This window comes from Peromyscus maniculatus, chromosome 16 (assembly GCF_049852395.1).
Source record: "Peromyscus maniculatus bairdii isolate BWxNUB_F1_BW_parent chromosome 16, HU_Pman_BW_mat_3.1, whole genome shotgun sequence".
NCBI classification, from domain to species: domain Eukaryota; kingdom Metazoa; phylum Chordata; class Mammalia; order Rodentia; family Cricetidae; genus Peromyscus; species Peromyscus maniculatus.
In genome coordinates this window covers 14255564-14274345 of record NC_134867.1, presented here as the reverse complement: position 1 = coordinate 14274345, position 18782 = coordinate 14255564, and the positions used below count along the sequence as shown (strand labels likewise).

The 18782-nt window shown below is 46.7% G+C and overlaps 1 protein-coding gene across 2 annotated transcripts in view; it reads right to left on the bottom strand.

Moving 5' to 3' along the window:
• Nucleotides 1–1201: 1201 nt before the first annotated feature.
• The window catches only part of Fig4 (FIG4 phosphoinositide 5-phosphatase), a 117998-nt gene continuing 100417 nt past the window's right edge, over nt 1202–18782 (bottom strand). Inside the window, exon 23 of one of the 2 annotated variants that reach the window (XM_006982781.4) lies at nt 1202–1971. In XM_006982781.4, coding sequence (XP_006982843.1) covers nt 1794–1971 — 178 coding nt within the window. In that variant the 3' untranslated portion in view covers nt 1202–1793. The remainder of the gene's footprint in view (nt 1972–18782) is intronic. The other variant, XM_076552409.1, reaches the window with a different exon arrangement.

Here is an 18782-nt window from a genome sequence, read left to right as displayed (position 1 = left end):
TAGCAACCAACTCCAGATTATTCTGTGACTTGGGAAGAGTCACATGGGAACCCACACACCGCAGCAAGCTACCATCAGAGATGCAGGCTGCAACAACACAAAATCCCTCTTCCCTATTAGTCATTCTCTAATCTTGATTTCATGATGGTGTCAATCAAAAATGTCTGCTAAATGGGGCTTCACACTTACCTAAACCGTGAAAGCTCCCGGAGAATCCTAGTGTCCCAGAGTCGTTGCTATGTCCTTCTTGGTCAGATGGCTGGATTCTCTTCTCTGTTACTCACAGGAACAAGGGCTTTCTGGGAACTGAGATGTACAAAATGAGATCAAGCAGAAAACTGAAACGTTAAAAATTGGCACCACTCTGCGGCAAACTGTTAGAAAACACAGCTGCCATGTTAGTGCCATGTGATGTGGAGTGCTAGCCAGATGTGCCCATCACCTGCCTAAATACTGCCTCAAATACATTACACAATTGTGCACCACAAAGTTGTTTAGAACAGCCATTAAAAATATTTTAAAAGTGTATGTGTGTGTGTGTGTGTGTGTGTGTGTGTGTGTGTGTGTGTGTGTGTACAGTGGGTGCAGATGCCAATGGAGGCCAGAAGAGGGCACTGGATCTCTTGGAGCTGGAGTTACAGCTGGTTGCGAGCTGCCACAGCAGGTGATGGGCACATCTGGTTAGTACTCCACCATGTTTTTCTAACAGTTTGCCACAAAGTGTTTGATGCCATTTTTTTATATCTCAGTTTCCTGCTTGATCTTATTTTCTACATCTCATATACATCCTTGTTCCTATAAGTAACATGAAATGAGAACTGACCTGCCCTGAGGTCCTCTGAGGAGCCATACGCACTCTTCCTTAAGCTCTGAGTCATCTCTCCAGCCCTCGAGCAGCTATTTTAATGTTTTCTTTTTTACGTAATTTATAGAGCAGTTCTCAGAATGCTGGAACTAGCCCTGTCTCTCCCCGGATTTGCTGGTTATTAGGGTTTTCCTCCACACACTTTCTCACACATTGCTTGTCCTGAACCCTCTTTTGGATGGTACTTTGTTGAGATCTGGTCCCTTTATCCATAAACACTTCAGAGTATATTTCCTAAGAAACAGTTTTCCAGGTAAGGAAATATTTTTTTCCCAGTCAAAATTCAAAATTAACATATAAACCCCCCAGAATAAATTAACAATGGCAACTATGAAGAAAAGTACATTGCCTTATTTTTACTAAAAGAAAATACTTAGGATATTCCTAGACCTTGCCATAGTTCCTGGCACATAGTGGACACTCACAAAAACCTACCAATTTCAGAGAGCAAACTTCAGGGGACATTTCATAATGTGAAGTTTTCCTAAAATAAATCAAAAGCATAAACAGGAACAGAGGCAGCCTTTATTACAGCCCTTTAGTACAGCCTTTAGTACCTGCAGTTTGTAATTTTCACGGTAAAAAGGAGTGAGAAGCTTCAGATGCAAAGGACTTGGGGGACTCTTTGAAAAGATTTTACTTTTAGTATTGTTTTTAATTGTGTGTGTGCACATGCATGTGTGCACATACACACACACACTTGAGTGCAGGTGTCTATAGAACCCAGAAGGCGGCGTTGGATCCCTTGTGGCTGAGTTAGGCGAAGGCTGTGAGCCGCTCGATGTGCGTGCTGGGGACCAAATTCAGATCCTGAAAGAGCGGTCTATGTCCTCCACCACAGAGCTGTATCTCCAGATGCAGGGACTTCCTTCCCAGACGACACTGAACAGTCTAGACCAGCGTGCCTCCCTCTTCCTCAAGGCTGTCTTTATAAGTAGCGGTTTCGGATGTACTCTCGGTACATGGCGGTGTCCTCTTTACCAAGGGGCTGCATGAAACCGTGGCTGGCCTGGATATGGGCGTGGAAGATCTCCGTGGACTTCCTGTCTACTCTCGGGGGCTGAACTTCGTAGATGTTGTCTTGCGAGAAAGCCGAGATGGGAGTTCTGTAAGAGAGGAGAAAGAAGGCTGCATTAGAGGGAAGAGAGGACGGAAGGGGCTGTGAGAACCACCTCTGCTGTCTCTCCTCTGGTTGAAGACTGCCGGATGAACAGTGCCTGGGAGGAGGGCAGAGGCTCCTGTTCCTGGCCCTTATAGAACGGCAGCTTTATAGCTGTGTGTCCATCCGGCTCCATGGAAGCATCTTCAGGTGGTGGCTATACCTACATTTTGTTCTTTGGCCTTGCAGGCACTTGGTTTTTTAAAGGAAGATCAAGTAGGAATCAATGAAGTAGGAGAGTAAGAATTCTGGCCAATGAGTTGACATCAGTAAGATATTGTACAAGTAGTCAGTCAATAAGAACCACTGTTCACATGAATTCTGGCCAATGAATTGACATAGGTAAGATATTGTACAAACAGTCAGTCAATAAGAACCACTGTTCACTCATGTGTAACTTCTTCCCTGAAGTTCTGAAATTCTAAAAGCTTTGACAACCAAAAAGCTACCCGAAACATCCAGCCCATCTCAGCTCTTTCTCACACAACTACATGCAAACATTAATGTGTCATAGATGCATCCGACATGGCCTCAGATCTCACTGGGGATGTTAGTATGAAGTGACTATATCTTGGTGTGCTAACACCCACTTCTTAATTCCACAGCACATCTGGCCTCGGGCTTTCAGGTGAGGAGCTGTGGATCTGTGATACACAGCTGCCTTCCTTTCTGAAGGACTCAAGAATTCTCTATTCAAAAATGCCCCTCCGTTCTCACTCACCCCGACTACTACAGTGCTTGAAATCTCTATCCATCCCTTGGGGAAGGCACTGTCTCTAGAAGGTCTTGCCAAAATTCATGGTGGGGGTGTCTGACACACCCTCGACTTTCAGCAATTTGAATGCCCACCAGTTACTGCGCAGTTAGCTGGGGGCAGGCGGGCCCTCAGGGCATGAGTCCACTAACAAGTTAGAAGTGATACAGAGGTTACACATGAGTAGTGTGGCTGCTCATGCGTGTGCTTAGAGGTCCAGCAGAGGCCAGTGGTCAGGAGGGACGGAAAGCCAGATATGGTGAAGGAGAAGGACAAACAACAACACACTTCATTACTCGACCATCTTTTGAGAAGGTTCTACACACTCTGGCAACCGAGACAACATTCTGCTGGGCTGGGGACTCAGTCTTGCTCCTGTGCTCTGGGAGGAATCCCAGGCACCCTGGTGCTCACTATTTGCTTAGCTGGGACTCAGGAGCTTGGGGAGAGGGTGTGTAGTCAACATTCCAGGCATCTGGAATGTTAGCATTCTGCTGGAAACCGGGAAGTGTGGTACATTTGAAGGAAAAGAAAAATCATTAAGTGCTCATCTGTACCCCTGAATCTCTATCTTCAGAGGATGTGCTGCACTTAAACGTGGGCTTTCCTTGCTCCCCTCACAAGCCTTTAAGGTAGAGTCTAGGGAGATGACAAACAGTTAGATTGATGGCCCTGCAAGCAAGAAGACCAGAGCTCAGACCCCTAGAAGTCACAAACGCCAGGTGGACACAGTGGCTGCTCACAGTTCCAGCTTTGGAAGGCAGAGACAGAATCCCCAGAGTAGGCTGGCTGGCTGGACTAGCTGTAGCAGTGAGCTCTGGTTTTGACCGAGAGATCCTGCCTCAAAGAATAAAGTTGAAGAGAGATCAAGGAAGATTCCTGATATCGACCTCAGGCTTCTACACACACGTGCACATGTACATGCATACCTGCACACACACATGTGCCCCATACATGGAAACATGCATACATAAACTCACACATGAAAAGGGGAGAGAGAGAGAGAGAGAGAGAGAGAGAGAGAGAGAGAGAGAGAGAGAGAAAGTCATCAAGGGGGCTCAATGAAATTTGCCTTTGTTTATAACACATACTATCCTGTAATGGCTGGAGATTATAGGAAATCTCATTGGAATAAAACTGGAAGTAACTAGTCATTCCAGATGTACAAACATCTGTCTCTGTCTGTCTGTCTGTCTGTCTCTCTCTCTCTCTCTCTCACACACACACACACACACACACACACACACACGAGAGAGAGAGAGAGAGAGAGAGAGAGAGAGAGAGAGAGAGAGAGAGAGAGGGAGGGAGGGAGGGAGGGAGGGAGGGAGGGAGGGAGGGAGGGAGGGAGGGAGGGAGGGAGGGAGGGAGGGAGGAGAGAGAGAGAGAGAGAATGGAAGGGGTTAGAAAGGGAAAGGAAGAAAAGGCCAGGTAAAAGAATCCTGAGATGGCTACATCTCATTGTGTGCCAGTGGATAGGACTCGGTTTCAAAATACAGACACAGCAGTACTGAATGTCTGTGGTTAACACATTATTATGGTGAGTGACTAAGATAATATATCAATCTGAATGTTCATAATTTGCCTCAGAAAAATATAGGAACTCCATAGTTAATTTAATTCAAGATGAACAGTTAGGCTTCTTTAATGGTTCGTAATATTCAGGGCCAAACTATTTTAACTAGACCTCTTAACAAAGTGGTTCCGTTAGTTTTCAGAGATTACCATCAAATTAGGAAGCCCAGCATCTCCCGGACTCCACCGTCAGCACACCACCTGCACTGCTCCAGTGCTGGCTCCTTCTCAGAGCTCTTACACAGACACCATCTTATTTCTCAGTCACTATGGGGGAAGGAAGCATGGGTTTTACGCCCTCTGTTACTCAGATGAGCTTTTTGTACGGCTGAACTGATGGTCCCCATTTTCTCTTTGGATCCTGACCTTTGCATGGGACCCCATGTGCATGAGATTCCTGGCAAGAATCACAGGAGACATCCAACATGCAGTGGATGTTCAAGGGCACCCTCTGGGAACTAAAACCTTGTGATTAGCAGAGGAGGAGACCCTCCTGTCCCAGTGGTAGTAGTGCCAGGGAAACCACAAATGGACCACACACTTCCATCCAACGCCTTTGATTTCTTATCAAGAAATGAATTGAGAGTCCTCACTCTGCTTCTCAGAACCTGATTCACTGAAAGCAGAGTCTCAGAAAATGATGACAAACTCTGTAAATAGAAAATGCCATGCACTGGCTGACCTGGCTTCACAGAATGGCAGGAAGGTTTAGGATTCCAACATAACCTCACTATTGTTTTACAACAACCCACCCAGGGAGCCAGAACCAACCTCCGATACTAAGTCTACACTAGACGATAAAACTGCCATGTTAAAATATGTACTGCTGCATTTGGGTCAGAAGAAAGCTCGAGACCCCAGTACTGCTGGAATAGCAGAAAGGGAGCAGGAAGAACTAGATCCACAAGGAACCTCTGTTTCTTGATCCAGTCACAGAGAGCTCCTCACAGACCTAAGCTGTAGTTCTCAATGTATGGTCTGGCCAGCCAGCAGTAGCAGCAGCACCTGGGACTCATCAGAACTACAGACTCTCAGCTCCTACGACAGCCCTACTGAGGCAGAGGACCTGAGGTGAGGTCAAGAAAAAGTGTTTTAATGAGCCTCCTGGATGATTCCGACACCTGCCAAAGCTTGACAGATCCTGGTCCAGCATGGCCGCTATCAGTTATATAGAAGAGAGATGTAGAATGCAAAAGGTCTTACTTAAATTTTTACAGTGGTGGGAATTGAACCCAGGGCCTTGGACATCTGAGACACACATACTACTACTGAGTCATACTCCGACTACTTAATTTTTTTCTTAAAGACAGGGTCTTACTACGTAGTTCAGGCTAGCCTTAGACCCACAACTGAGTTTTTTTTCTTGAGAAAAGGTCTTATCATGCATCTTAGGCTACCTTTGATCCCCCTGCCTCTGCGTCCTAGGTGCTAGGAGCATAGAGCATTTGAAAACATGAACTTTCTTTTAAATGACAAAATGCCATAATGCTACACTGGAGTTTAATGTTTAGTTATAAAGGTATGAGCAGCAATATTAGATTCACCTCTTAGTTTCTAATGTGTAGATTTTTTTTAACTTCCCCATAGACTTATGCATTTCTGAGGTGGGAAAGAAAACAACATCCATGACCCCACACAGAGGCTGCTGAAAAGAAACGGGGAAATCAGACATCTCCACTGCACAGTCTCTTATGAGATTGAGGACATCTGTTTCCAGATCAAAAAAACAACAACAACTAGTATTTAAACACTACACACTGTAGCAATTGTGAGACTATTTTATTTTATGCATTCCAGTAGACAGACTAGCTTATTATTATAATTTGATGACCAAAAAAAAAAATCTACATTTGTCTCCTGGCTTTAAACAGAGGGAATGTATTTTTAAGTTTTTCACAGCCTCAAAGGCAGAAGACCTATTGCCCCTCATTCAAATGCCAGTTGTTATTTCTGGACATAAAATATGATAATCACATGGCAGACTCATTTCTTTTTATCTATGAAGCTCAGTTCTATCTTGACAGTGTGTTCTGTATTTCCCTTCAAGGAATGTCGCGTTCTTAGTTAGGGTAATATATTTACCAATTCATTTACAGGCTTCTTAACATGTATTGTTTGATGCCTCAAACGCTGAGCACTGATGACATCCAGCCTTAACTGCTGCTTCCGCTCACAGAAGAGAAAGCACTACAGGCAGAAATTCACGAGACACACCAGATGTTTTCAAAGAAAACCCCAGGGGTGCCCTTTAATGCTGTGTTCAACGGGGCCGCTTTTAATACAGCCATTTCTGATAATAATCTCTACCTTAGACTTGACGCAGAACTAATGTCTGCGCCCCTTTATAGTTTAATTCTGTTGAGGACTTCTCGGCCTTGCACACATTGAGTAACCAATAAATGTACATTGGCTTGGGTAGGCCTGAGATGTTTTCGGAATTCAGTGATATCATGAGGATTTTATGGTTAGCGGGTTAAACTAATAGACAAAATTTGGTGGTTAAGCTATTAGACGACATTTAATTTTAACAACCACATATGATTCTCTTCTGTATGTTAAAATCTTTTTTTTGTTTTTTGTTTTTTTTTGTGATATATATTTTTTATTTTACAATACCATTCAGTTCTACATATCAGCCATGGGTTCCCCTATTCTCCCCCCTCCCACGCCCTCCCCTTACCCCCAGCCCACCCTCCATTCCCACCTCCTCCAGGACAAGTCCTCCCCCGAGGACTGTGATCAACTTGGTAGACTCAGTCCAGGGAGGTCCAGTCCCTTCCTCCCAGACTAAGCCAAGTGTCCCTGCATAAGTTCCTGGTTTCAAACAGCCAACTCATGGAATGAGCACAGGACTTGGTCCCACTGCCTAGATGCCTCCCAAACTGATCAAGCCAATCAACTGTCTCACCTATTCAGAGGGCCTGATCCAGCTGGGGGCCCCTCAGCCTTTGGTTCATAGTTCATGTGTTTCCATTCATTTGGCTATTTTTTTTCAATAATTGAGTAAAACTGAAATTTATTATATGCCACAGTCGTCCTAGGGACCTCCATGCTATATATATTAGCCTCTATGGTTCTATGGGTTGTGGTCTGATTGTTCTTTATTTTATATCTAGAATCCACCAATGAGTGAGTACATACCATAACTGTCTTTCTGGGTTTGGGTTACCTCACTCAGGATGATTTTTTCTAGTTCCATCCATTTGCCTGCAAATTTCATGCTTTCATTGTTTTTCTCTGCTGAGTAGTACTCCATTGTGTATATGTACCACATTTTTTTCATCCATTCTTCCGTTGATGGGCATCTAGGTTGTTTCCAGGTTCTGGCTATTACAAATAGTGCTGCTATGAACATAGCTGAGCATGTATCTTTATGGTATGTATCAGCATTCTTTGGGTATATGCCCAAGAGTGGGATGGCTGGGTCTTGAGGTAGTTCGATTCCTAATTTTCTGAGAAACCGCCATACTGATTTCCACAGTGGTTGTACAAGTTTACATTCCCACCAACAGTGGAGGAGTGTTCCCTTTGCTCCACATCCTCTCCAACATTGGTTGTCATTGGTGTTTTTGATCTTAGCCATTCTATGTATGTTAAAATCTTATGCCCTGTCTGTGATCAGCATTTTGGTGTACATCAAACCCCATTAGGCGTTTCCAGAAATTCTAGTAAGAGTTTGACTCGTAAGATCCATTTCCCTCCCCAGTGTTCTGTCTGTTGCCATCAACACTTTCGGTATTTTCTCCCACATGGTTGTTATATGCCTTGTTGATCACAGCTTAGCCAGAGGATCAGATCAGGTGATGGTCATTTGTCTCAGCCTTTCTGGGAGAAAACCTTCAGTAGGTCAAAACTCTGATCTGGTCTTTTAAGAGACGTAGGTCATAGTGGAGCAAGACTTCAGCAAGCGCCCTAGCAACCTGTCTCTGCTCTGATCTCGGTCTTTGTTTCAGTCTCCACCAGGAAATACGAGCCCTATCATCTGCTGGTTCTTCCTTCCAGCGTCCTCAGCGTCGTCAGCCTTGGGGCTATGGGTACTGTTCTCGCCTTTTCCATCAGTGTCCACTGCTTCTGTCTAGTTCTGCCATCCAAGGGCTCGCATCTTTCCAACAAGGCACTCACACATTGGAAGCCTAGTCTTGAGTCTACCGAGAAGAGGCAGTGGAAATCTGTTCAGGTCTTGCAAAAAATAAAATTGACGTATTTTCTTAGATGGAGACATCTAGCTCACATTCGGAGGGCTAGAATATAGACACCTAAGACCAAAATGCACCTCTCAAAGTCTACAATTTGATAGCAACTGGCTGTGTGTGGCAATTTAATCTTACCCCTAACTGAATTTCAATTAAGTGTATTTAAAATAGCCTTCAGGACTACTTGCCACGTGCCAAGTGCATGACAGCCGCACACAGCCAATTGCTACTGCGTTAGGCAGTGGAGATGGGGGCCTCACCTTTACCACAGGAAGTTCCGTGTGGTGTGTTATTCTAGAATGTCTTCTGCTGTCCCTTTCCTCCTCAGGAACGCTCAGTACTCTCGTCTTTCTATGCCCATCTTCCTATCCTATAAATACACGCCCAGCCCTCATCCCGGCTCTCATCCGGTTACTCAGTACACCCTTCTAAGAATTGTGTTATTCCTTTTGTCACTTTCACCACGTGATTCTTTCAAAGTGACATGAGTAAAGCTCCTTACAAATGTACGGCTTTAAACACACGGGCTGAGCTTCGCTCTACTGCGGCGTTGACCGCTTCTTCAAGTCCCCCGGGTCCTGCTGACAGGACCCTACTTATCTCTGAGAGCTTTCTTGCCATTTGGATCAACAAGTTTCGTTTTTATTTTAGATATTTCCTGACACAGGCCGGAATCAGCAACTTCTTCCAGAAGCCCTGGTTCATATTAGTGGGAAATTTGCATTCTAAGATTTCACTGCAGGCCTGGGTGTGGTGATACTGTGTTCCCCAATATATTGTGAACACTAATAAACTTATCTGGGGTCAGAGAACGGAACAGCCACTAGATATAGAGGCCAGAATATGGTGGCACTCATGCCTTTAATCCTAGCATTCCAAAGGCAGAGATCCCTCTGGATCTCTGTGAGTTCAAGGCCACACTGGAAACAGTCAGGCATTGTGACACACACCTTTAATCCCAGGAAGTGATGGCAGGAAGCAGAAAGGTATATAAGGCGTGAGGACCAGGAACTAGAGTCGGTTAAGCTGTTAGGCTTTTGAGCAGCAGTTCAGCTGAGATCCATTTGGATGAGGACTCAGAGGCTTCCAGTCTGAGGAAACAGGATCAGCCGAGGAATTGGCAAGGTGAGATGGCTGTGGCTGGTTCTGCTTCTCTGCTCTTCCAGCTTTAACCCAATACCCGGCTCCAGGTTTGTTTATATTAATAAGACCTTTTAAGATTCGTGCTACCCCTGGGAATTCTCATTATCAAACCTCTCTCTCTCTCTCTCTCTCTCTCTCTCTCTCTCTCTCTCTCTCTCTCTCTCTCTCTCTCTCTCTCTCTCTGTGTGTGTGTGTGTGTGTGTGTGTGTGGTGTGTGTGTGTGTGTGTGTGTTTCATGCCAAGGATGATGAACAAAGATGACAGAATTTATAAATACTGATGCTTTGTTTATCTCACACAAGCACACAGCAGCCCCAGAATATCAAGGCTACCACTGCCAGCATCGGTGCGCTCCCTGAGAACAGACCTTGCCTGTGCATGCCCTTCCTGTCTTAGCTCCGTCAGAGCTGTGTAACATACAGGGATGCACACTATTGACCCAGAGCTATGGCATCTCGGCCTCTCCCTTACACCTTTATTTTGGATCTACGGACAACCACGGTTTACTAGTGACAATGAGTTTTATATCAGTGTCTGTGCTCATCAGCTTTCTATCACTGTGACAAAATACTTGGGATAATCGGCTTACAATGAGAGGAAAGGTTTCTCTTTGCTCACAGATTTAAGAATTTTAATCTATGGTCTGTTGGTCCATTGCTTTGGGGCCCGTAGTGAGGCCATGTGTCCTGGTAGGAGCGTGTGGTAGAAGCTGCTATGATGCAGACAGTGGATGAGGAGAGGCCGGAGGCTCACCATCCCCTTTAGGGGCACCCCTGATGAGTTCGCTGCCTTGCGCTGGGCCTTCCTTCACAGGCAGGCACCACTGCCTCTCCAGAGCGCCACCAGCTTTAGCACACAGGCCTTCAGCATCACTCCCCTGAGGCACAGAGACGCCTCTGGCCCTATTGTCTAAAGCTCCTTTCTACTGTCCACGGAAACGATATCCCTGGTTCTCACTGACAACGAAACCCTCTCTATTTTTACACTTAATAGCTTTGCAGATGGTGTCCTTAGCTCATGTTTTTTTTCCTTGATAGTTTGAAACCCACTATCACTTCTTTTCCTGGGCTGAGGTATTGTAGCCACCACACCTATGACAATCTAGTATTCTTTCCACAGGAAGTCTCTATGGACGTGTACGGAAGCCTCCAGGACGCTCGCCCCTAAGGGTTACTTACACACCTGGTGTTAGTCAGCACAGGCCGACACGCTCAGGTGTGCAGTGTGCTCTACGACACCAGCTTAGGAGTTTCACACACCAGACTGGCTTTTCTTTTCGCAACACTGTTTTGGTAGTTTTTCTTTTTCAGGGTGCCTATTTATCCACGTTAAATCTTCGCCTATTGTCAGCACTGGACACTTTAAATCATTTCAATGTCTTCTTTTGTTCTGAATTTAAGGCTTTTTGTATTTTAGCTCATTATAACTGGCACATTGCACTGCCAGCCTTTTACGGACTCATCTCGCTGCTGGCACGTGTTTGTAGTCTGTGGGGTGTTTGTAGGCTCCATGTTCCGCTGTTCTCAGAACTTCATGTGGGGCTGGCCTCTGGGCCTGCTGCGCACTCCGAGTTCCCCTGAGCCTGTGGAAGGCGGTGGGACTCAGGAGAGCATCCCTCACTTCCCAGCGCTCCCCCTCCGTTGCAGCATCACTATGCACAAAAGCACGCCCGTTTGTCTTTGTGTGCGGATTCTTACGTCTTTTTCTTTCTTTCTTTCCTTCCTTCCTTCCTTCCTTCCTTCCTTCCTTCCTTCCTTCCTTCCTTCCTTCCTTCCTTAAGATTTATTTATTATGTATACAGTGTTCTGCCCTGCAGACCAGAAGAGGGCACCAGATCTCATTATTGATGGTTGTGAGCCACCATGTGGGTGCTAGGAATTGAACTCAGGACCTTTGGAAGAATAGTCAGTGCTCTTAACCACTGAGCCATCTCTCCAGGCCCCTCTTTTTGGTTTTTGAGGAAGGGTCTCATGTAGCCCAGGCTAGGCTTGAACTTGCTATGCAGCCTTGAATGCTCGATCCTTCTGCCTTTCTCCCAAGTGCTGGGATGCAGGGCATGTGCCTGCCTGGCTCCCTCATCTTCACGGTCAACGTCCTGCTCCATTCTGACACATCAGTAATTTCTCCACACATCTGTTTGCTTTCCAGGCAGGGAGCCTTGGTTATTTGGTTTCAAGAGTTTAAGTGATCTAGTCAGCTCCACCCCTTTCAGAACTCACCAAGGACAGCTGGACACATCTGGAACAACCCCTCCCAGCATCAGCAGCCACACTAACATTACCAGCTATGTCTTCCAGTGGGTACCTGTCAGCTACTCCTGGGTCCTTGTGTTCTGAGCCTCATCAGATGCCCCGGCTCCTTCCTCATTTCGTCCCCATGCACAAGCCCTGGCGTTATCCCCGCGATCTACCTCTCTTCTGAGATTTGTTGAATCCCCTGCAGTGTAGTCCGAGCTGAGCACTGTCTGTGGGTGATGCCGTTCGGGTCTGTACTGTCACGTGTTCACAGCTTGGCTGCCCGCTGAAGGGCTCTAGGGAGGTGACGGGATCGTGAGAACTCCGACATCACCACCGATTGACCTACTGATGGATCCATCATTTGCTGGTGTTACTGGGAAGAGCAGGGATGCAGGAGGTGAAGCCTGATTGGAGGAAGCCTCTGAGTGGCAGATCTTTTCCTGGGCTCTTCCCCTGCCACTTCTGCTTCCTGCCTGGTGTGAGGGGAGCAACCTTACCCACCACCCCACCACGATGCTTTGCTCTGCCATGACCCAGAAATAATGGAATCAACATGTATGGACTAATAACTCTGAAATCACGACCCCCAAACAAATCTATCCTCTTTTTCAGTTGTTTCCAGCAGATACGTGTTACAATGAGAAAGTGACAATGTCATGGCCATTCAGTTTTGCTATCCAACTCTTTCTGGTTTTGTGTGAAGATTCAGGGATAAAGAGTTGTAAATTTATGTTATATTTGGGCTGGCAAGATGGCTCCATGGGTAAAGGCATGGTCTGCCAAGCCTGATGACCTGCGTTTGGTCCCTGGAACCCACATGGTGGAAGAAGAAGGCAGATTCCCACAAGCTGTCCTCTGACGGATACATATGCAATAGTGTGTGTGGGGTGTGTGTGTGTGTGTGTGTGTGTACAAATAAACAGAAAACAAAACAGACAGAAAACAAAAACCTCTGTATTCTTCCTGGAACCCAACAGACACATTTATCTTAAAGTGCATTTTCACACCTCTCCCAAATGGACAACAAATGAAAGGCCTGCTGCCTAACTGGCCCCGCCTGCCCCGTCCTGGCTGCACAGCCATGCGAGGGCTGCTCTCTCAGAAGATCATCCACCTACTCCCATTGTCCCCTCTGGCAGACCTCGCTCTCCTTGGAGACAGCGAGCCCAGCGCAGGAGTCCGGATGGGGCTGCTCTTATCTCCAGTCCTGATAGCATTACTTCCCTTTGCCCCCGAAAGTTCTACTATAATGCAGAGTGGGCAGCTGGGTGGCTAGAGGGACAGACTATGATGGAGAAGATCAGATTCTTCAGTACTGACTCAAACTCTCCTTCCAGTATACTGAGTTCACTGAAAAAAAAAAAAGGAAAAACAAAAACAAACCCAAAAAAACAAAACCCAACCATCCCAGACTCCCTTGGCATCTGGCCTCAAAATGTGACCATGGTTTTATTTACCGTGGCATTCACACGATGCTTGGATTTACAGCCGGGTCACACAGACAGAAGTATCTACTCTGTAGATGGAGGCAAAGGTGACTGCATTCTTCCTGCGGCAGAGCAGCAGGGACTTCCTGAGTGTGGCTGAGGAGGCTGTTTTGGAGCCAGCAGCTGCTGTGACAGCTTCCTGACCAAGGCAGATGCAGCGGCCCCTCAGACAGCACGCCATAGCGGCAGCCCCCCTGACGGCACACCATGCGGCGGCCCCTCTCATGGCACAGTATATGGGATTTCCACATACCCCACACAATTTCCTGCAGCATTAACATCTTCCAATAGCAGTAAGTTATCGCCAGTTAGATTCTACACGTCGTTCTCACCTAACATCCTCCTTGTCCCAGAACAATGTCCAGGAGTCATGTTGGCCATCAGGACTCCTCAGGCTCCTCCTGGCAGTGATTGGCCTTGACAGCCCTGGAGCACACTTCACCCACCTCCCTTTAAAGGTCTCCTCCAGTTCACTTAAAAGAGAACGTGGTCCACAAACAACTGAAACAAGACAGCTGTGGAGCTGGGAGCCTTCAAGACGGAACCCGGCTGCTGTAACCGCCACTCCCGGGGCTCCCTCCAGTGAGGCGCTGTGTAGCATGGAGTTCTGGGTGCTCTGTGTACTGTACATTCAGACAACTGAGGAAACGCCTTTAAAGGCTCCGGCGGAGCCCCAGTTCCCATCCTGGTTGACCGGGAGCTAGAAATGCACAAGTGTGCAATGCACAGATCTCCAGGACTCACATCACGGGCACTGGTTCAGTGTCTCCAGCAAGACAGCCTTGACATCTGTATTTGGTATCTGTTTTTTTTTTTGTTTGTTTTTTTTTGTTTTTAAGAAGGCTAAATTCTTTTTTAATTTAGAAGATTACAAAGAAAACATGGTCCACAAGCGATATCATCATCAACATGAGTAAAAACATAAATGGAGAATTCAGGGAGAAACCCATGGTCCCAGATGGAAACTAAGTCCCTCCCTGCAGTCACGCAGGTAACCATTTTCAGGGACACTAGAAGCACTCCTGGTTGATTTTGGAACTGTACTTCAATGAGCTTATGCACTGGTTTGAGAAAGAACGGCCCCAGAGCTCAGATATTTGAAGGCTTGGTCACCAGGGAATGGAACTGTTTGAAAGGATTAGGAGGTGTGGCCTTGTTGGAGTAGATGTGGCCTTACTGGAGAAACTGTGTGCTGGAGATGGGCTTTGAGGTTTCAAAAAGGCCACATTAGGCTTTGTCTGTCTGTCTGTCTGTCTGTCTGTCTGTCTGTCTGTCTGTCTCTCTCTCTCTCTCTCTCTCTCTCTCTCTCTCTCTCTCTCGCTCTCTCTCTCTCTCTCCCTCCCTCCCTCCCTCCCTCCCTATGGATCAGGATGTAAAGCCGTCAGCCACTTCTCCAGAACCATGTCTGCCTGCACGCCACCACGTTCCTCACCATGATGATAATGGACTAAGCCTCTGAAACTGTAAGCTGCCACCCCAATTAAATGCTTTCCTTTATAAGAGTTGCCTTGGTCATGATGTCTCTTCACAGCAACAGGACAGTGATGAAGATACCATGCTACCTCAGTATAACCAGATTTCTGGAACCCAAGACTGGGAGAAATTTCACTGTGGTGAAGAGGATGCCTGTTCAGTACTGAAACTCATTACAGAATTATAAAGCCATGCTCCTGCTCCCCCCCCCTCCCCTACACAAACCAGCTCTAAAGCCATCCCCTGGACAGACATCTGCACAGGGAGGCAGCCTTTGACAGCCAGCCTGGGGGTGCCAGGACCCAGATGGCATGAGGGCACACACTGTCCTGGGGCAGCTGGACTGGGTACTGGGCCCATCTAAGAGGAGGAGAACATCCTTAAGGTTGGTGTCTCCATACGGGACTCAGAGCCTGAACAGAGGGTATCTGTCCTGGGGAAAGGCCTGGACGAGGGGTGATGGGGTATTAATTGCACATGGGGACTAATCAAATAAGCATAATAAGGGTAATGGGAGCCAATTTCTCCCCGTGGGGAAGGGTGGCATTAGCATGGAAAGGGAGAAGTCTGGAATGAACCCCGGATACTTTCATAATTAGAAAAGCATCATGACAAACCCACCGATACAAATGTATTTTATCTATATTTACAAAGAGGCTGGATACTTATGATATGTATAAGAATAGATACATACTAGGTCATCTGCACTTCTGTATGGCACCGCGGCGTGTGCTGTTTGAGTGGGCCTGGGGGCAGGGACCCTGCAGCACAATGGGGACACCGAGTGCCCAGAGCTTGGCTTTAATGTAGTTTTCCACTAAACAGAATCAGGGACCCTCAGAGAAGTGACTGATTTCAGGGCTAGGGCAGGCAAAGAACACGATGAGCCCAAAGCGTCTTGTGCCGGCAATTGGGAAGCGCTCTAAGAAAGATGAGAACATGTTCGAAGGGCACGGGGACAGCAGACGCAACGCCAGGGAACCGGCGGACAATTGGAGTATCGAAACGGACGATGACCATGATGGGCTATGTCCCACTGAATATAGTCATTCGAGATCTCACAGTGAGAAAAATAAACAGGAAAAATGCAAGGTTTGATGGACTAAGGTTATTTCTAAAATTTCCAGGTGCTTTGTTAAAATATTCATTAATTAAAAGAGTAATTCCACAGTAGAAAAGTTCAGAGAATACTACTTTAATCAAGAAATTGAAATATCATTACAAGTCAAAATTGTCATCCGATGGGATGTGATGAACGGTCACATCACTTATGTAGTAAGTAGTTCTGCCTGTGTTCATGATGTTTCTTAAGCCAACAGACATTTACTCTGTTTTAGTCTGGCTACTACTACAGAACTAGCCAGGAACTTAGGGTTCTGGCTCAAAGTCTCTCACAGGGCTGCTGCCAACCCACCGGCGACAGCCACCATCAACTCAAGACTGACCTGTGGCTGGGAATCTGACCCTCCAAGCTCATTCACATGGTTGACAAGATCAGTTCCTCACAGTGGGCTAGATGTTTTAGCTTTTCCTGCGTCTGTGCATAGGGCTGCTCCCAATACAAATGCTTGCTTTTCCCAAACAACTGACCCCACAGATCACTTCAAAACCTAGTCACTTCTGCGGTACACACTTGGCTAGTAGTTTGCATTTTAAATCACCCCCAAAGGCCTATGCTTTAGAGGCTCAGGTTGCCAGCTTGGAGCCCTGATAGGAGGAGGTAGCTGAACCCTGAAGAGAGGTGGGATCTAGAAGGTGGGTCTTGGGTAAGTCGGATGCATGGCAGGGACTATGAGGCCCCAGCCCCTTCTTCCTGCAGCAGATCTGCTCTGCCACATTCTCCATTCTTATCCTCTGCTCTGCTGAAGGGCAATGGAGCATGGACTGGAACCCCAGATTGTGAGCCAAAAGAAACTCTTCTCTTTACAAGTTAATTGTCTCGGGTGTTTTGTTATAGTGGGAGAAAGATGGCTAAAACACTCATGCCAGGGAAGCAGTCCTGGAACCAAGTGGGAGGGGATGTTACTGGGGTGTGAATAATAGAAGTAAGGTCAGTTTGAAGGCTAGCTACGGCACTTGGGTATAATCATAACAAACTAAATCAATGACCCGTCTATAAAACAATTGACCTGTATGCTGTGAATATGTGTTGCTCTGATTGGTTGATAAATAAAGCTGTATTGGCCTATGTCAGGGCAGGATGGGGCCAGGTGGGAAAAATCCAAGAGAGACAGGAGAGGAGAGAGGAGAGTGGGGGAGATGCCAGCCACTATCCAAGGCGCAATGCCACAGCCATGTGGCAACATACAGATTAATAGAAATGGGCTGAGTTAAGTTGTCAGAGCTAGTTAGCAAGAAACCTGAGCCAACAGGCCACAGTATTGGTAATTAATATAAGCCTCTGTGTAATTATTTTATTATGCGGCTGTGGGACCTTGGTGCTGGGCAGGACTGGAGAAACTTACAGCTTCACCTGTATTCTTCAAAGTGTCACGGTCATGAAAATCAAGGAAGCGTGGGGGGTGTTCCAGAATGAAGGAGACTGTAACAACTAAATGCAGTGTGAGGTTCTAGACTGGACTGTCTCCTAGTCAAGGATGTCACTGGGTCAACTGGTGAGACCTGAATGGGCTTCTGAGGCTGAAACAGTAGCAATATATGGATGCTAGTTTCCTGAATTGCTATGATCTTGGAGATCTCTCCCGTGTAGGAAATGCCCACTATGGAAGAATCAGGGTATGGCTGCTGGAGAACAGAGAGAGGGGGTATCAGGTCTGCAACGTATTGCAGACCCAAATAGGGGTGTCAGTGTCTGCTCTGTAACTGCAACTTTTAGGTAGACCTGAGGTTATTTTCAAATTAAAAGGGTGTATCATTCTAAACACAAGAGGCATTTAAAGTTGTCTAAGTTAAACTATTACATAGAATTCTAAGAAACTGGTACTTTTAATAGGCCAGAAATATGTGAACTTTGGTAATGCGAACGTTGGTAATTTCATATACAAGAAAATTCAAACAAATCAATAACACCAAAGGTAACGAAATTCTGGCTTTCAGTAAAACGTATAAATGTGCCCTCTCCGCCTCTTCTGTAATCACTCACCTGGTCCAGTGCCTGCGGCGGCCGCTCTTCAAGTTCCATCACGACAGATCTGCTGTCGTAAGGTCTGTCTTAGAAATGATCCCTGAGTTCAGATTTCTCCTTAGACCAAGTCCCACTTCTTTGCCACTCTTACAGCGTCAATTTCAGAAAGAGTGGCTTCCACTCCCATACGTTCCCATTCATTTCCCACTTTCCCTTGATTCGCTGAGGGTGGTCTGGTACAGCGACCGCCCCTAAAAGCTCGCCCAGCAGGTCACCCAGCTCCCTTCTGCCTACGCCAATACCGGAGCTGTCTGCACTCAGCACTGGCCACTCCTTCCTTCTAGAAGCGCATTCTTCCCCTGTGAAGCCACATCCCTCTGTTGCCCTCTCTGCCTGCATCCCGGGCCCTTACAACACATCCTCCTCAAAGCACCTACGGTCAGCTGGCAGAGAAGGAAGGCAGGCCCACCACTCTCATTGCCTTCCAGCAGCTTCCCACGGAACGGACTCACACCTAAGCCCCTGCGAGTGCTCTGCTGAGATCTGCCCCCACCCAACCTTACCCTACCCGAGAGCACCTCGGCCGTGCCTCTTGACATCTTTTGCTTCCCAGATGTGCCAAGTGAGTTCCTGCCTAGGCCTCAGTATATGTTCTCTCTGCACTGGACATGTTCTCAGTCATCTCACAGAAGACTCTTTTTCAACTCAATCTCAGGTTAGTTCCTCTAAGACATCTGCTTTGTGCACACAGCACGCGAGAGGCAGAGGCAGGCTGAGTTCTGTGAGTTCCAGGCCAGGCAAGGCTACATAGTGA